This window comes from Dendrobates tinctorius, unplaced genomic scaffold (genome assembly GCF_039654945.1).
Source record: "Dendrobates tinctorius isolate UK_male_01 unplaced genomic scaffold, ASM3965494v1 ptg000020l, whole genome shotgun sequence".
NCBI lineage: Eukaryota > Metazoa > Chordata > Amphibia > Anura > Dendrobatidae > Dendrobates > Dendrobates tinctorius.
This window is the reverse complement of record NW_027361688.1, coordinates 37,558,158-37,577,770: the sequence shown is the minus strand read 5'-3', so window position 1 is coordinate 37,577,770 and position 19,613 is coordinate 37,558,158. Positions and strand designations below refer to the sequence as shown.

General features: G+C 42.7%; 1 protein-coding gene across 1 annotated transcript in view; it reads right to left on the bottom strand.

Moving 5' to 3' along the window:
• Window positions 1–19,613, bottom strand: part of FLT4 (fms related receptor tyrosine kinase 4) — a 284,750-nt gene that overhangs the window by 119,836 nt on the left and 145,301 nt on the right. Inside the window, exon 3 of the mRNA XM_073568005.1 lies at window positions 436–704. Within this exon, the coding sequence (XP_073424106.1) occupies window positions 436–704 (269 nt within the window). The remainder of the gene's footprint in view (window positions 1–435; window positions 705–19,613) is intronic.

Below are 19,613 nucleotides of genomic sequence, written 5' to 3'. Positions count from 1 at the left end.
GAACCTGCTGTTCACTCTATCTAATAAAATACTGGAGATACCAGGTATGCAGACTTAAGAAGAAGCTGTCCACATTGCTGTCCACTGTTACTGAATACTGAAATGCTGCTGTTGTGACCTGGAGATAGCTCGATAGTATGTTATCTCTGCAGTTGAGCTTCCTGCACATGCTTACAGATTTCTGTCCTATTAATATTCTAGGACAGGTTTCTGTCAGTGTTACAAGATGACAGCCATTTTATTGTACCATAGTAATTATAATCCAAGACAAAACAAGTTTGACTTCATAATTAACAGTATTTAGACATTTATTTATAATTACATTTTCTTTGCAATCCTTTTTGTATTTCCTGACAATCCCTTAAAATTAAAAGAACAATAGAAGGACTCATTGTCAATATCAAGCGGACAAGTACTATTCAGCCATCATCTTACCTCTCACAAAGACATGGGTGCTGACAGCAGTAGTACCCTTGACCTTGGTGTTAATATATCTGTAGTGGCAACAATAGGTTCCAGAGTCAGTAGCCCAGGAACCTATTATTCTGAAGATTTTGCAGTATGGTTTGATTGGTGTTCCTTCACAGTCCTCCACTGTAACACTACGAGTGCCATTAGCAATCACAATCATTTCTGAGTCCTTGTCATCCTCATTGGATTCCACGATGCCTCCAGGCCACGTCCACTGCAGAGGCCACTGCCCTCTAGAAAGCAGAACAAGTGAAAAATGTATTTAGAAATGTAGAGCTACATCAGTTTTAGATATTATGGTAGGTATAAGATGTTATTAAATATCATGTTAATTGTTCCATATGCTCTTTTCTTCTCTGTATAGAAAAATAATTAGGTAAATTAAAAATGTAGAATTTTTTGGATAAAATCCTGTTGTCTCTTGTAGAAAACTAGGAGACAACAGGATTGGTAAGTGGGGTTTCAAAATGTGACACTGAGTCATTTTTCACAGACAAGCCGTGAGTCGGGATAGTCAAGGAATCTGACAAAAAAAAGCCAGGAGGGTACGTCATTATCAGAGAAAAGAGACAAAGGTGTAGTCAGGTAATGGTCTGAGGTCAAAATAACAGAAGGATAGCAGATCAGAGCAAAAGGATTACACAAACAGATGGTCAGAACAAGGTCCAAGGTCAGGCAGCGATAGATCAATAGGCAAGAAACTAGGCACAGGGAAAGCAAACCACACAGAGCTGAAGCTATGGCTGGCAGCTATCTCGGACTGCCAGCTCAGTTAAATAGCTGAGCAATCAAGGGAAAAGGGAGCATCTGGTGACAGCTTAGAACCTCCCAGACTCAGATTGGCCAGTCTATCTGTTAATAAAATCACAGACAGTTCAGCACGCCCCTGCATCAGACAGGACGACTGAGCTGTCAATCACTGCACAGATAGCTCAGCACACCACTGCCCCAGACAAGATGACTGAGCTGTCAACCACTGTGTTCTAAGACACACTGAGAGGTGGAATCGTTACAGAAAACCTATAAGGATGTGAGTTCTTTTGTGTTTTAATAGGTGTACAATGAAGGCCAATGAAAGTTATCTACTGTAGTATGATAGCCATACACATTAGATGAAAGTCTCAGAATCAGCAATTTTGGATTTTAGACTGGATAACACTCACGTATTTGTGGAGGCTTCTTGACTAGGCTGAAGGCAGATGTTGGTGGAAAGAAGGATTGTTTATGTTGGGTTTTAAAATACACAATCTACCCTGGTTGCCGTTAAAGGAAATATGTAAGCAGAATCCACCTTCCTAAGCTGTCTATATGGTCTTGCAGGTCATAGAAAGTTGAAAGAAATAATACCTTGATATCAGTGATCCAAAGTTTTATTCCAGAGTATTCCACATTTTTTTCAAATGTAAATGAGCTGATAAGATCTATGAGCTAGACATAGCTCTCCCTGAGAATCTGCCTCCAGAACTTATTTTAAATAAAAGGGGGTGTCACTAGTGTGAGACATGTAATGTCTGACAGCCTGCTCTCCAGATCTACATCAAGTGGCTAGGAAAAGTTGGTAAAATTATGCTGCTGGATCTGTACTCACAATAAAATTTCTATGTGTGGTATTAGATCATCTACTCAGTTTTAATCATAAGACTTTTCAAAGTTAACACACTTCTTCATCAGGATATCCATAACAGACTTTTTCCATCCACTTGATTACTACATTGGATTTCCAACCTGTTGTTATAACAGAGTGCAAACCTTTGTTGTGTTTCACACAATCTCAAAAGGTGAGCAGTTACCGCATCCTTTAATACCTCATTGGTTTATCAGTTAAGACCCTATTCTGCTTGTATTGTCCCCCTTATCTCTATAATTAATGTTTTACATGTTTCACACTGGTAACTTGCCCATTCGTTAAAAATAAGCTCTGGAGGCAGATTCTCAGGGAGATCTATGTCCCACCCATAGATCTTAACAGCTCATTTACATAGTAAGAAAAACGTGAATTTCTCAGAAATAAAACATTAGATAGAAGATATTAAGGTGTCATTATATTCAGTTTCCTATGACTTAGATGGCTTAGGAGAGTTGATCTTATTGACAAGATTCCCCTTAAGTCTGCCTCTTTATCCCTCTCTCACAATTGATATAAACATGCAAGTTCAGCTGATCTGTAGCATTAATGTTTATGAGGAGAAATGATTAAAACAAAGATTCGGCCAAAAGCAAATTGAAGTATTCTGCCTGCTTTTCTTATTCTATAATTTCTTAATTGGAGCTAAATCAGTTACCCAATGTCATTGTATAGCACCAGAAATGGTTGTAACTGCTCTTCCCTGCCACAAGCAAATAAAGTGAAAAACTTAAATTTTTTTGTTTTGCTTAATTATATTATTGTTTCCAATCAGGACCCAAGCCAGGAGCAGAAAAAAGGATTTACTATAGATTTTGTATCCAGACATGTGTGATTATGACATCTGAATGTACGTGTCTTTAGGGTGGAACTACTCTTAAGGACAATGCAGGAAGCAGAAGCTAAAAAAATACTTATGGAAAAAGTAGCAGCACCGATGTTGTCCTCAGTCCCCAAGTCATTGGACGCCAGTGATAAAAATGGATACTGCAGAGTTTTTGAGTTTTTGGAAACTCAGCCGAGCTCACACAGAGAGCAGTGCTGAGTCAGTACATTGTGCTTCCAAAATCGTGAATCAATCATATCCTACACATCTTACCTAAAATAAAACAATTTATGTACTGGATGGGATCCTGATCTCCCTGCTTGATGGGTAATCATGATCTCTATGAGGCACCTGCACCACGGTGCTTTTACCGCAAAGGGGGTTAACTTACTGCAATTATTTGTGGGTGGTCCGCAGTTATGGTATTGTATGGCACAGCTGGACTTCATTATAGAAGCAGGAGAAGCATCAAATTGGAATACGGGTATGAACAAGGGCTTGTAGGGGAGAGATGAGAAGCCTGGCTTTCTTCCACTTAAACTCCTTAGTGGGGTGAAAAACAATATCTCCATCCCGCTCCCTCAATTACAAATGAACATAATAACGTCCCTAGGTTCCAGCTACGGGCTCCCCCTTCCAATAACAAACAATGTGTTGGAACAGATTCCGTGTGGATCTTAGAGATTTTGTGAATAACACCCTCAATGACTGACAGACTTTGTGGAATGGAAGGTGAATGTATTTGAGCTGAAGATAATTTGCCAGCTTTTAAAAAGTTCACTTCAGAGCATTCGACCGCACCCTTGTAAAAGCAAAAACGTCCATCAAAATGATGCAAAAAGTTGACAGCTCTACAGATGATTTGGGAACTGCTCAACATTTATTATATTAAACTGAATAAACATTATGAAGTGTGAACATGTTCAGAATAATATTAATGAAAGTGGAATGATGGGATCCCATTCCCCCTGTTCTGCTACTATGCCCGCACAGTCATCAGTGCCTATGATGGCCACCTTCTAGGAGGATACATTTGGCCTGATAAGGATGGGACCATATACAATTGTAAAATGTATGTGGATAGTTGGATGACTGGTAGCATTAATAATAGGATAAAATGGCCCTGGACATATTACTGTACATATTTTATAGTACAGATTCCCAATAGTGCAGAAGTTCACAGTTCAAGTGAAGCAAACAGATATCCTTTACTTCCCCATATGACATGATCTACAACATTTAAGTTCCACCCAAACCTTTTTTTTGAGGTGAGATTTCTCGTAGTCTTTGCAGCGTTGGAGGAGCGCATGGGGATTGAAGCTTGTTAGATCCAGTCAGCCTCAGAAGTGCGCATAGAGGCTGCAAACGACACGCACTCCTAGTCAACTGGCTACTCCGAGTCTACAGTGGTGGCTGGTAACCAGGGCTATAGCTGTAAACAGAGGCATAGCTAGGGGTTCAGCTCAGGTGGGGCTAAACATCTGAGTGGGCCTCTAAGGCCTCTTTCACACTTCAGTCTTTTGACGTAAGTTCCAAACCGTCAAAGTGTGAAAAAACAGATCCGTTGCAGATTGGCAAAAAACGGATGCACTGGATCCGTTTTTTTGATGGATCTGTCACAGCAGCCATTGTCTGAAATTTAAAGGAAAAAAACTCTGGAAAAGGAGAGGGAGGGAGAGAGAGAGAGAGAGAGAGAGAGAGAGAGAGAGACGGAGTATACATTAAATAGGTGATACTGCAACTGCTGTGTATAATACATAACATATATACAGCAGTATCACATATATATTTTTTATACAGCAGTGTATATACATTATATAGGTGATATTGCAGTTATACACAGCGGTTGCTAGGACGGCACAGGTGCAGAAATTATGTAAGTAAGTAGATAGACAGTAAAGGGACCATGGCAGAGCCGAAGACCCTACTCACAGTCCCGCCCTACAGGCCCATCTGATCCACGGAGACCAAAGCTAATGATGATTTAAAAAACAAACAGGCTTGGATTTTTTCAGTGACAGTATGTATTAAATAAGTATGCCAGCGCCATTATGACAATGCCTTTAGTTTAACCCCTTCATGACCCAGCCTATTTTGACCTTAATGACCTTGCCATTTTTTGCAATTCTGACCAGTGTCCCTTTATGAGGTAATAACTCAGGAACGCTTCAACGCATCCTAGCGATTCTGAGATTGTTTTTTTCGTGACATATTGGGCTTCATGTTAGTGGTAAATTTAGGTTGATAATTTTTGATTTTATTTTTGAAAAAAATGGAAATTTGGCGAAAATTTTTCAATTTTCAAACTTTAAATTTTTACTCTGTTAAACCAGAGAGTTATGTGAAACAAAATAGTTAATAAATAACATTTCCCACATGGTTCCTTTACATCAGCACAGTTTTTTTTTATTAGGAAGTTATAAGGGTTAAAAGTTGACCAGCAATTTCTCATATTTACAACAAAATTTGCAAAACCATTTTTTTTAGGGACCGTCTCACATTTGTAGTCACTTTGAGGGGGTCTATATGGCAGAAATTACCCAAAAGTGATACCATTCTAAAAACTGCACCCCTCAAGATACTCAAAACTACATTCAAAGCAACATGGAAGGAAAAAATGGACATTTTAATTTTTCCAACAAAAATGTTCTTTTAGCATCAATTTTTTCATTTTCACATAGGTAAAAGGATAAAATGGATCCTAAAATTTGTTGGGCAATTTCTCCTGAGTACACTGATACCTTATATGTGGTCATAAACCACTGTTTGGGCGCACGGCAGGGCTCAGAAGGGAAGGAGCGCCATTTGACTTTTTGAATGGAAAATATGCTGAAATATTTAGCGGATGCCATGTCGTGTTTGGAGAGCCCCTGTGTGCCTAAACATTGGAGCTCCCCCACAAGTGACCCCATTTTGGAAACTAGACCCCCCAAGGAACTTATCTAGATGCATAGTGAGCACTTTAAACTCCCAGGTGCTTCACAAATTGATCCGTAAAAAAAAAAAGTACTTTTTTTTCACAAAAATTTTCTTTTAGCCTCAGTTTTTTCATTTTCACATGGGCAACAGGGTAAAATGAATCCTAAAATTTGTTGGCCAATTTCTCCTGAGTACACCAATACCTCATATATGGTCATAAACCACTGTTTGGGCGCATGGCAGGGCCCATAAGGGAAGGAGCGCCATTTGACTTTTTGAATAGAAAATTAGCTCCAATCGTTATCGGACACCATGTCGCGTTTGGAGAGTCCCTGTGTGCCTAAACATTGGAACTCCCCCACAAGTGACCCCATTTTGGAAACTAGACCCCCGAAGGAACTTATCTAGATGTGTGGTGAGCACTTTGAACCCCCAAGTGCTTCACAGAAGATTATAACGCAGAGCAGAGAAAATAAAAATCTTTTTTTTCCTCAAAAATGACTTTTTAGCCTGCTATTTTTTTTTTGACAAGGGTAACAGGAGAAATTGGACCCCAAAAGTTGTTGTCCAGTTTGTCCTGAGTACGCTGGTACCCCATATGTGGAGGAAAACCACTGTTTGGGCGCATGTCGGGGCTCGGAAGGGAAGTAGTGGCGTTTTGAAATGCCGACTTGATGGAATGGTCTGCGGGCATCATGTTACGTTTGCAGAGCCCTTGATGCTCCTAAACAGTGGAATCCCCCCACAAGTGACCCCATTTTGGAAACTAGACCACCCAAGGAACTAATCTGGATGTGTGGTGAGCACTTTGAACCCCCAAGTTTATAACGCAGAGCCATGAAAATAAAAAATAATTTTTTTTCCTCATAAAATGATTTTTTAGCCCACGATTTTTTATTTTCACAAGATTAACAGGAGAAATTGGACCCCAAAAGTTGTTCTCCAGTTTGTCCTGAGTACGCTGGTACCCCATATGTGGGGGTAAACCACTGTTTGGGCACATGTCGGGGCTCGGAAGGGAACTAGTGACGTTTTGAAATGCTGACTTGATGGAATGGTCTGCGGGTGTCATGTTACGTTTGCAGGGTCCCTGATGTGCCTAAACAGTGGAACCCCCCACAAGTGACCCTATTTTGTAAACTAGACCGCCCAAGGAACTTAACTAGATGTGTTGTGAGGATCGGAAGGCTGGGGGGAGCGGAAGGAAGGGGGAGGGGAGCTGATGATGACTGCGGCAGCCGATCGCTGCCGTCAGTCGGTGGCGGCAGCCGATCGGTGCCGTCAGTCAGTGGGGGGGCTCTCACCGGTGTCTCCAGCCATGGCCGATGCCATTGCAGCATCGGCCATGGCTTGATTGTAATATTTCACCAAATTTCTTTGATTAAATATTACTATCGCTCTGATTGGCTGTTTCATGATGCAAGACATCGGGACCGCCAGAGGGACAGGAGGTACCGGAGAGGATGAGGGGGGGATCAGAAGGCTGGGGGGAGCGGAGTGAAGGGGGGGAGCTGATGATGACTGCGGCAGCCGATTGGTGCCGTCAGTCCGTCAGTCGGTGGCGTCAGCCGATCGGTGCCGTCAGTCGGGGGGGGGTCAGATTAGTGTCTCCAGCCATGTCCGATACTACTGCAGCATCGGCCATGGCTGGATTGTAATATTTCATCAAATTTCATTGATTAAATATTACTATTGCTCTGATTGGCTGTTTCACTTTCAACAGCCAATCAGAGCGATCATAGTCCCGTGGGGGCTAAGCCACCCCCCCGTGGCGAAGTAGAAAGGGTCCTGTGTGTGCGCGGGTCGGGTGACATTTCATTGACCCCGGTCACCCAACCCGCAGGAGGGTGATTTATAGCATGACGCCTACGTAGGCATCACGGGTCATTTAGGTACTGCTTTTCATGACGCCTACGTAGGCGTCATGGGTCGGGAAGGGGTTAATATGTATAACCCCAATGAAAGGTTCTCTTTAACTTTCAAACTGAATAATGGCACCACATTCGCTCCTATATTGTATAATGAGCCCCAAATTAGCCCCTAAACTGTATAATGGGCCCCACTTTAGTATATATACTGTATAAAGGGCACCACGTTAGCCTCCAAACTAAATAATAGGCCCCACACTTTATAAGGGCGCACAGTACTCCATATAATGTATGAAGATACCCCACTATTTCAAGGTCCCTTATTGTTTATGGTGCCCTCACAAATTTTAGTTAAAATAAAAAGAATCATGTACTCACCTAATCCAGGATCCTGAGGACTACAGGGGCGAGGCACAGGCGGACCAATATGCTGTCATAAAGCCGATGCATGCACAGGATGTCAGAGTTCCCGCGCTGGGTGATGATGTCACTGCAGTGGGACTTTGACATTCTATGCATGTATAGGCATTTCGGCCATTCTGTAGACTGCAGGTTGAGGCTATGTGCCCACGTAGCGTTTCTTAAGCAGAAAATTCCTGAGCAGAAACGCACACTGTCTTCCCGGGAAAACGCATGCGGTTTTTGACGCGCTTTTTTAAGCATTTGTCAAGCGTTTTAGCATGCGTTTTCCTATGAGTTTTTGCCCATACAATTGATGGTATACGGAATCACACGCGATTCTGCAAAATTAATGAACATGCTGCGTTTTTTACCGCTAAGCGATTCCGCAGCAGTAAAAAACGCACCATTGGAACAACATGTGCGGAATCATTTATGGTTGAATGGAATGCTTTTCTTAAGCATTTCCGTGGCAGAATCGCGCATTTAAAAACGCCGCAGAAATGATTAAAAAAACACTACGTGGACACACAGCCTGAAAGTGATCTGCTGTCTACAGAACAGAGAGCGAAGTGCAGAAAGATCATGTCTCTCTGCCTTACCGCAGGGCTTAACTAGGCTCCTCTTATCATTTGGCTTGGGGTGACCGCATCCTCTGCCCAGGCTACAAAACTGGCTATAAGCTATATAATTAAAAATCCTTCCATTTTTGAGAATAGGTAAATTGCAACATCACATGTTTTTACAAGCATTTTTGCCATTTTAACCATTTATGAACTTGAGACAACCCCTTTAAATCACCTGTTTCCTATCACCTGTACAAATGTTTTCTTTTTTGGATACTAATCTTAAGAACTTTTTGAAATCCTACTCTGTGTTATTACTAGTTCTTGACCATTCTCTAGAATGATTCCTAGATGCCCTACCTCTTTTAACCCCTGGACTGCTTTTTGATTGCGATTGACCTTCTGAAATTTGACCCAGCTTCCCTATCTTCAAATTTGGATCCGATTTGGATCAGATTCCTTCTCCCTGTCTTGTTCCAACCCGGCTTGTTTGGCTAATCCTGTAAATTGTTTCACCAGTCAACAGATACTGCACAGCCACACTAAAGTCTAGATCCCTGTAAAGAAGCCTAAAGGTACAAACCAAACAGGGGCATTATTGGTGCAACCTGTGTAGCCACCCCGGGGACCCAAGAGGTAAGGGGGTCCACTACGACCTACAAAGCAAATGGAAATGTGCATTATGATGAGCCTTTTGATTGCAAAGCGCTCATATACTGGTCTTACGCACGGGTCCTCTTTTGTCTTTGTCCTGAAACCAAGGAACCTTTGGACCCTGCTAAGCCAAATAGCTAGTGCCAAGCCGGACTGTAGAAACTCCCTTTGAGTTGGAAACAACATTATAATGTTGAAAAAAGGCACAAGTCTACTAATTTCAACCTCTTATACTTCAACAATTATCTACAGGCAGGGAAAAACTTCAATAAACTTATTTCTTGACTCCAAATTATAGCAATCAGAATAAATTTTCACAACCCATGGAGAACACATAACTTGTAATATTACATTCACGTGAGACATCCAATCCCTTGAAGGGTTTGTTCCCTACTTTAAAAGTTAATGTTAATTGGTCTAGGTATGGGTATTAAATAAAAAAAAAACTATGATACTTCTGCTTGGACAGAACATGAAGGCTGAAGCAGTTACGTGGTACCCCTTGGCAGATTTGATTTCAGGAGACTAGTGGGGGACATATTGTTGGTCTGTTAGTGAGTATCCTTTCTCTTTAATTTAGTACCCAACCCTGAACCCCTTTAACTCCTTCTTGACATAGGAACTACTAGTTCATATTAATTCAGGTGTATTGAGTAGATGCCGGCTGTGTAATACAGCTGTCATCTGACTCTTGTAGCATTTAACGGAGTGAACTGTGATGACTGTTGATTAACTATTTAAATTCCACGTTTAAATGGACTGGCTGCTGTGTTCGAATTCATCGGTTCCCATCAACCCTGTCCACACTCTCAAAAAAAATCGCAGAGTGCGGACGAGTTTTCATGGCAGTTTGCACTTGCAAAAGTCCCCCATCTCTGCTATCTTGATCCAGTGACTGAGATTCATAAAATAATGTTATTTTCACTATGTACTGCAATTCTGAATCCAGAAATTATATATAACGTTTCAGTCCCAAAAACTTGGACCTTCGTCAGATATAGATTGCTGTAAGATCTTGCACACGACAACTGCAGTCACATTTCTCTTCACTAACATAACTCACATAGATCTTACAGCAATACGTATCTGTTTAACATCCAGGTTTTTAGAATGAAGTTTTATATCTAACTTCTGGATTGCCTGCAGTTAAATAATTATTAAAAAGTCTGCACATTTTTTTAGAGCGCCAAGTACTAGTATATATAAAAATGTTTGCTATTGCTGTAATCAAACCAAATGGGAGAATTACGGTATATTGACTGCTAAATTTCACTGCAAACTTAATGGCGTAAAAACAAAATTAAAAAAAAAACAATGGTGGAATCACTTTTTTTTCACCACTTAGCACTTTGAAGTTTCCAATCTGTTTTCTATTTACTTGTGCGGTTAAAGGTGCTGTTCAAAACTACAACATGCCTCACAAAAAAAAAAGTCCTAGTATAGCTATTTCAGCAAAAAATGAAAATGTTATTGGTAGAACGGGAATGAAAAAATGCAAAAACAAAAGCTGATCGCAGTAGGATAAGGGAACCATTGACTTGCTCTCTAATTTTCTGTTTCGAGATGTTGTTAAAAAGGACCCAGATACTAATTTCCCTAGCTTTGTCTGTTACTACTCCCTATTTTTGAAGTTTTTTATAATCTGTACCAGACTTAATTATTTTTATTAGATGTACAGTATGTAAGATTTATTCATATATACAATATACTTTTGTCATTTTTTTTTAATAAAAGCATGTGGCAAATAAATCTAAAACATTTTCTGACAAATGTGCTCAAAATGTTCTTGGCAAAGTTTAACCAAATACCGTATAGGTGAAGTTTTTCACTTACAAAAAAAAGTGACTGTACTTTAAAAAGTTTCCTAATAAGTTTTTTTTTATTTTTTTTATGAAGGATTGAATAAGTTTTTTTTAATACGTTTTCTAATACATTATTAGGTTAAACTTTTTCTAAAATTCCAAAAGCATTACAAATCTGTTACTGAGTGGCTGTGGTGCAACCTTTCCAGAAAACTTGTGAGGTCCAGTCAATTACATTGGACTTAGATTGGATCTCGGGGAGCGCTGGAATAAAATAAAATTAGATTTTTTGTATTGAATATTTGATAGTTGTTAATGTCAGGTAGTCGAAACATTTTCTCAGAATGGTGCTTACATTGAAGCCGGGCTCATGTGGAGAATCTATGTAGGGATCTGGCCAATTCCATGTCCGAAGCCTTGCTGAAAATCTAATGTCAAATACTGTATATGCCTGGCCTTCAGATTTAATTTCCTTGATCAAAAAATCTTCCCATGTTGTTTAATCCAAAATCCTTCTCTATATTTTCAGACATTATTTGTAACCTTAATTGGGCAAAAAACCTATAAGGGAACCCAAATATGCAAATTACTTAAACTCTAGTGCTAGTGATTGTATGGCTTATAAGCCTCCTTACACTGGCATGTCACACTCCACAAGGAGAAATCTTACCCCTTAGATCAGTGTTCCCCAACTCTGGTCCTCAAGAGCCACCAACAGTTCAAGTTTTCAGGATTTCCTTAGTATTGCCCAGGTGATAATTGCAGTACCTGCACAGGCAAGAATTCCAAACACCTGTGCAATACTAAGGAAATCCTGAAAACATGACCTGTTGGTGGCTCTTGAGGACTGGAGTTGGGGAACACTGCCTTAGATCATAAAAGGATCCTGTAACTATTTAAATGCAATCCAATCTGCAGGCAGCATTTTATAGAGCTGAGGGAGCTGAGTAGATTGATATATAGTTTTGTGAAAAAATATTCAATATATCCTCTGATGTAATCATTTAAACCTCTGCTCTTTCTGGGAGTTTTGGTCCTGTGGGCAGTCCTATCAGTGATTGACAGGTACCTCACTGCAAAGACTTAAGGCCCTGTTACACGTATCAATGTCCCAGCGATCCCACCAACGATCTGACGTGGATGGGATCAATGGGACATAGTTAGTTGATCGCTGGTGAGCTGTCACATAGACAGACCCACCAGCGATTGTAAACAGCGGGTATCTAAGAGCCGCGCAACTCTTAGTTACCCGCTGTTTACCTTGGAAACCAGCTTGCACACTGGCGAGATCGCTGTGGCGTCACAAAATCAGCGATCTCGCTGTGTGTGATGGGGCCTTAAGTCACTGATAGGACCGCCCATTGGACCCAAAACCTGAGGAAGAGCAGAGGTTTAAATGGTTAAAACGGAGGTTATCCTGAATCTCTTCTCCCAAACTATATTTCAATCTGCTCAGCTCCCTCTGCTCTATAACAATGGCGCCTGAAGATTGGACTGCGATTTCATGGTGACAGGTCTCCTGCTGTAATTTAAAGGAACACACTTATTTCTTTTGAAAAATAGGATTTGCCATCACCACATAGGGGCTAAAGGCGGGATACAGGTAGTTAAACTTCCCATGGCCGATTTTTTGTTTTTCAGCAGTTTTTGGTACTGCAGCTCCCTTTTGGGATAAAACACAATTACGATAACTAGGCTTTGCTGACTATAGAAATATATGAGTCTTAGGTACCTAAGAATCTGTTGCCGGTTCACTGATGGTGCTTCAATAAATATCTTTTGGTAGCTACTAATCCTTGCATACTATGAACACCACAGAAGTTGCACAAGATATGCTCTGACTATAGATAAGAGGATCTTTTGAACTTGAATTCTCCTGCGTCGCCAAATTTTCAATTTGTTGCAAATATGTTTAAGTGATTCTCAATACTAGAAAGCTTGTAATTACTTGGAAAATACACATGGGGAGAAGAGAGAGAGAGAGGAACCTGCTAACCATAAGAGCTTACACTCTACAGTAGAGAGAGAACCCTGCTAACCATAAGTGCTTACACTCTATAGTAGAAAGAGAGGACCCCGCTAACCATAAGAGCTTACACTCCACAGTAGAAAGAGAGGACCCCACTAACCATAAGAGCTTACACTCTACAGTAGAGAGAGAACCCTGCTAACCATAAGTGCTTACACTTTATAGTAGAAAGAGAGGACCCCGCTAACCTTAAGAGCTTACACTCTACAGTAGAAATAGTGGACCCTGCTAACTATAAGAGCTTACACTCTACAGTAGAGAGAGAACCCTGCTAACCATAAGAGCTTACAAACTACAGTAGAAAGAAATAGTGGACCCTGCTAACCATAAGAGCTTATACTCTACAGTAGAAAGAGTGGACCCTGCCAACCATAAGAGCTTACACTGTAGTGTTGAAAGTGGACCCTGTTAACCATAAGAGCCAACAGTCTACAGTAGAGAGAGAACCCTGCTAACCATAAGAGCTAACACTCTACAGAAGAAAGAAATAGTGGACCCTGCTAACCATAAGAGCTTACACTCTACAGTAGAAAGAAATAGTGGACCCTGCTAACCATAAGAGCTTACACTCTACAGTAGAGAGAAAGAGAGGACCTACTGATCATAAGAGCTTATACTCTACTGGAGAAAGAGGAACCCGCTAACCATAAGAGCTAACACTCCACAGGAGAAAGAGAGGACCCCGTTGACCATAAGAGATTACACTCTACAGTAGAGAGAGAGAGAGGACACCGCTAACCATAAGAGCTTATCTTACACTGTATAGTAAGAAAGAGAGGACCCCGCTGACCATAAGAGCATATACTGTACAGTAAAGAGACAGAGAGGACCCCACTGACCATAAACGCTTACACTCTTCAGGAGAGAGACTTACCCAGTGACTCTGGAGATGGAAAACGACTCTGCCTCAGAAACTGTGCTTCACTGGGAGCCACTGATTTGTGATGGCCCCGGTACTGATCACCACTGTACAAAATATGATAGTCTGTAAGATGTTGTAGCATTATGGGGTGGCTCGTGGTTCCGCAGTGTGGGGTGCAGCATGCCAGCATCCCATAAGCAAAGCATCACAGAAGCTAAGCATCAAGCAAAACAGCAGTTATCCATGGCAAGGAATTAACATTCATCTTCTCTCTTCACACAGTAATCAAATCATTCAACTTCTGAACTGATCCACCCTGCATGTATTCACTCCGTTCACTGTTATAGCAAGCAGCCTGAATGGTTCAACTCCTCACCTCTGCTGGCTGTCATTTCTGCTGCAATATATCCAAATGGTACAAGTCCATACTTCTGCTTGCTGTCTGTCTTTTGCTGCTTTACCATGTTTGCGACATATTTTAATGTGCCTGCTAAAGCTTTGGTATAATTCATTTGTTGCACTGTATTTAATACTTACTGCTTTATATTCCTGACTGGGGCCTCTCTAGATCTTATCAGGTGGAAGGTGCTATAGCAAATAGATGCAGCCTGGTCTCGTGCCTTTGATCATCTAACCACCCCCTGGTGTGCTGGCCCCAGCTGCCAAATTATCCCAAACCAGCTCCACAATCCTTCTCTCTTGACCCTGTAGTGTGGCCTGTATATTGAGTAGTTCCTAAGGGGAAGCACGCAGTGTGGGGTGCAGACGCAATGTAGGGTGCAGCATGCAAGCATCCCATAAGCAAAGCATCACAGAAACTAAGCATCAAGCAAAACAGCAGTTATCCATGGCAGTTAATCAGGGCAGGAATCAGGTAACCCACACTTTGCTCTCCCCTTTATCCATGTGCTTTACTTCTATCCTCCTGTGCTCCCTTGCCATCCACATTCACCACCCCATCCCCCCTCCGTCATGACTCATACACATCAGCCCCTCTATACTTCCCTTTCCCATGTACAGCTCCAATGCACTCCTCACCTTCCTGAGAAACCTCATCCCATCTTGCCCAAACATATCGCAGAAAAAAATTACTTACAATTCCAACAACTACTTGCTCTTTATCTTCCTACTCCTACTGATTTCAGGTGACATCTCCCCCAACCCTGGTCCACCATCCACAAACCTCAACCCCTACCCTACCTCATATCGAAACCATAATAATCTTATTAATATTTCTTGCGCTCCCTCATCTCCATCTTTTAATTGTGCCCTCTGGAACCCACGGTCTGTATGTAACAAGCTTCCTTTCCAGCTCAGCTACTTTCTGAACAACTCTCTTAATCTGTTGGCCCTCACTGAAACCTGGATTCAGGATTCTGACACTGTCTCTCCTGCTGCCATTTCCTATGGTGGCTTACAATTCTCTCATCCCCGAGACCCACAAACAGACATGGTGGCAGAGTCGGCATACTTCTGTCCCCACAGTGCACTTTCCAGATCATTCCCCAGTTCCATCACTCTCATTCCCTTCTTTTGAGGTCCACACCATCAGGCTCTTCCGTCCCCTCTCCCTCAGAGTAGCGGTCATATACCGGCCAACAGGCTCAGCCACCCACTTCCTTGACCACTTTTCTGCCTGCCTGCTGCACTTCATGTCCTCAGAACTACCAACTGTTATCATGGGAGACTTCAACATCCCCATTAACAGCCCTACTTCCACATCTGCATCCCAGCTTCTATCACTGCCCACCTCAATAGGCCTCTCGCAGCTTTCAACCTCTGAGACACACAAGGACCGTAACACCCTTGATCTGGTCTTTGTCCGGCTCTGTTCAATCTCCCACCTAAATAACTCACCGCTTCCACTCTCTGACCACAACATTCTCTCCTTCATGCTCACAAATCCTCGCCCACCCCAGCTCTCTCCTACCTACCACACAGTCAGAAATCTACAAGCCATTAACCCTCAGACACTTTCAGACTCCCTACACGCATCACTGTCCCCAAACTCCTCTTTTTCCTGTCCTGATCTGGCTGTTCATCACTGCAACGACACACTTAGAAGCACACTTGACCAAATAGCTCCCCTCACCCTCAGAACCTCCAAGCACAGAGTAAAACAGCCCTGGCTCACATCGCAAACTCAACTTCTCCAGCGATGCTCTAGGAGTTCTGAACGCCTATGGAGAAAAACCTGCACACCAGAAGACTTCATCCACTTCAAATTTATGTTAAGAACCTATAACGCTGCCCTTCACCTCGCCAAACAGACCTATTTCACCACCCTGATCTCCTCACTAGCCAACAACTTTTTGACACTTTTCCCTCCTTCCTGAGGCCAAAAGCACAAGCCCCTATCACAGACATTTGTGCTGATGACCTGGCCTCCCACTTTACAGAAAAAATAGATAATATCCATCAGGAAATCTGCTCCCAACCACCATGTGCTGTGACTCCCATCCCTTCCTGCATCTCCCCTGGCTCACTTTCCACATTTGATCCCATCACAGAAGAAGAAGTCTCCAGACTCCTCTCTTCCTCTCGTCCGACCACATGCACTACGACCCCATTCCCTCACATCTCCTCCAGTCTCTCTCCAGTCGTCACAACTCACCTAACTGCAATCTTTAATCTATCTCTCTCCTTGGGCATTTTCCTATCCTCCTTCAAACATGCCATTGTTACTCCATTACTAAAGAAACCTGCTCTTGACCCATCCTGCACAAACAACTACAGACCAGTCTCCAATCTCCCCTTCATCTCTAAACTTTTGGAGTGCCTAGTTTACTCCCGCCTTACCAATTACCTCTCCACTCACTCCCTCCTAGACCCTTCACAGTCCGGCTTCCGCCCCCACATTCGACTGAAACTGTGAAAGTGACCAATGACTTTCTGACAGCAAAACGTAACGGTGACCAATCTCTGCTCATTCTTCTTGACCTATCTGCAGCTTTTGACACTGATGACCACCATCTTCTACTCTCTAGGCTCCAGTCACTAACATTAAGGACACTGCTCTCTCCTGGTTCTCTTCCTATCTTTCTGACCGCTCCTTCAGTGTTTTGTTCTCTGGCTCCATGTCATCTCTTCCTCTCACTGTCGGGGTACCTCAGGGCTCTGTCCTTGGCCCCCTTCTCTTCTCTCTCTACATGGCCCCAATTGGACAGACCATCAGCAGATTTGGCTTTCAGTACCATCTTTATGCTGATGACACACAACTATATATGTCATTCCCCGACCTTACCCCCGCTGTATTAAAGAACGCCAGTGACTGTCTGTCCGCAGTCTCCAACATCATGTCCGCTCTCTATCTGAAACTCAACCTCTCCAAAACTGAACTTCTGCTCCCGCCATCTACTAACCTCCCTAAATCTGACATTTCCCTCTCCGTGGGTGGCACCACAATAACACACCAGCAGCAGGCGCGCTGTCTGGGTGTTATGTTTGAGACCAATCTCTCCTTCACATCCCATATACAATCTCTTGCCCGCTCTTCCCACTTACACCAAAAGAACATCTCTAGAATCCGCCCGTTTCTCACCATGGAAACAACAAAAACCCTCACTGTAGCATTGATCCACTCCCGCCTGGATTACTGCAACGCTCTATTAATTGGCCTCCCCATTACTCGACTATCCCCTCTCCAGTCCATACTTAATGCAATGGCCAGGATCGTCCATCTGGCTAATCGGTACTTGGACACGTCCGCTCTTTGCCAGTCCTTACATTGGCTGCCCATTCATTATAGGATCCAATTCAAAGTACTTGTTCTCACCCACAAAGCTCTCCACATTGCAGCACCCCCCTACATCACCTCCCTCATTTCTGTCTATCGGCCTAACCGACTGCTGCACTCTGCAAACTACTTTCGACTAACCTCTGCACTAATCCGTACCTCCCACTCCTGACTCCAAGAATTCTCCCGTGCTGCCCCAATCCTCCAGAATGCTCTACCCCACGAAATTAGGACTATCCATAATTTGCATAGTTTCAGGCGCTCCCTCAAAACACATTTGTTCAGAGCGGCCTATCACGTTCACTAATCACAGTCATTCTATGTGTGAGTGTGCATGTGTAGCCCATTCACTATCTCCATCCATCCCTCACTCCCTCAAGATGGCTGGACCATCATTGTAAATACATCATTGTAAATACACACCTGTACTTTGTATCTACCCCACCTCATTGTAGATTGTAAGCTCTCATGAGCAGGGTCATCTTATTTTGCTTTAATTATTGTATTGTAAACGTTGTTACTTATGACTTATGTTTGGAACTGTTAAACCGTAAAGTGCTGCGGAATATGTTGGCGCTATATAAATAAAGATTATTATTATTATTAAAGACATGGGCCTGCTCTCAGATGCTTCCTTGGGGATTGGAGCCAGGCAAGTTTTTTTTTTGTTACCCACGAATTGAATTTCAAAGTGTTCAATCTTTCATGAAAATGCAAATTTAAGGAAACTCGACTCAAACTTAATCCAACTTGAACTAATCAGCTCATCTCTAGCTCTGACCAAGTCATCCAATTATCCCAATTTGTAGTTTAGATTCTTAGGGCCCCGTCACACACAGCGATCTTGCCAGCGAGATCGCTGTGTGTGACGGGGATCAGAGATCGTGCTCGAGCGGCCTGGGCCGTTTTTCGATCGCTGGTCTCCCGCTGCCCAGCACGTGTGGCAGCGAGAGACCAGCGATCAGCTACGCTGGATGCTGGTTTCTAATGTAAACGTCGGGTATCCAGGAGCCGCGGCTCCTGGATACCCGCTGTTTACCTTGGAAACCGGCGTACACGCTGGTTTCCAAGGTAAACTGCAGGTATCCAGGAGTTGCGCGGCTCCTAGATACCTGATGTTTACCTTGGAAACCGGCATGTACGCTGGTTTCCAAGGTAAACAGCGGGTATCCGGGAGCCGCAGCTCCCAGATACCTGACGTTTACATTAGAAACCAGCGTCCATCGTCGCTGGTTCTGATTGCTGGGGCTGTCTATGTGACAGCTCACCAGCGATCAGCCTAACGATGTCCCAGCGATCCCATCCATGTCGGATCGTTGGTGGGATCGCTGGGACGTCGTTATGTGTGACGGGGGCTTTACTCTTACCTACTTTTCCTGTTTCCAGCACATCAACTTCAAGAGCTAACTGATCACTTGCTGTTTATTATGTCCCACCCTTTGTCAACAGCCATGCAGAATTATCAACATTATCATTACATCTTCTTTCCATGGATTTAAAGGAAACTTGTCACATCGGATAACGCTAATAACCTGCATATAGGTGGTTAATCTGCAGGTTGATAGCGTTCTGGAGGCGCAGGGCTGCAGTACTTAAATTACCGCACCTGGGAGAAAATTAACGTTTTTCCTCCCTGGAGCTACCAGCTTCCAATCATGCAGGTGTGCCCAAAGCAATTACAGTCACCGCTCACAGCACTGGGAAGTCAGACTGTAGGCACACCCAGGCACTGACTGACAGCTAACACTTACAGCAGGCTCTGCCCTTTAATGTTATGGCTAATTGGGGTAAGCCTCAATATTTCTAAGTTGCTTGTAAATTACAACAAGGAGACCATCAGTTCAATCATGTCATTGG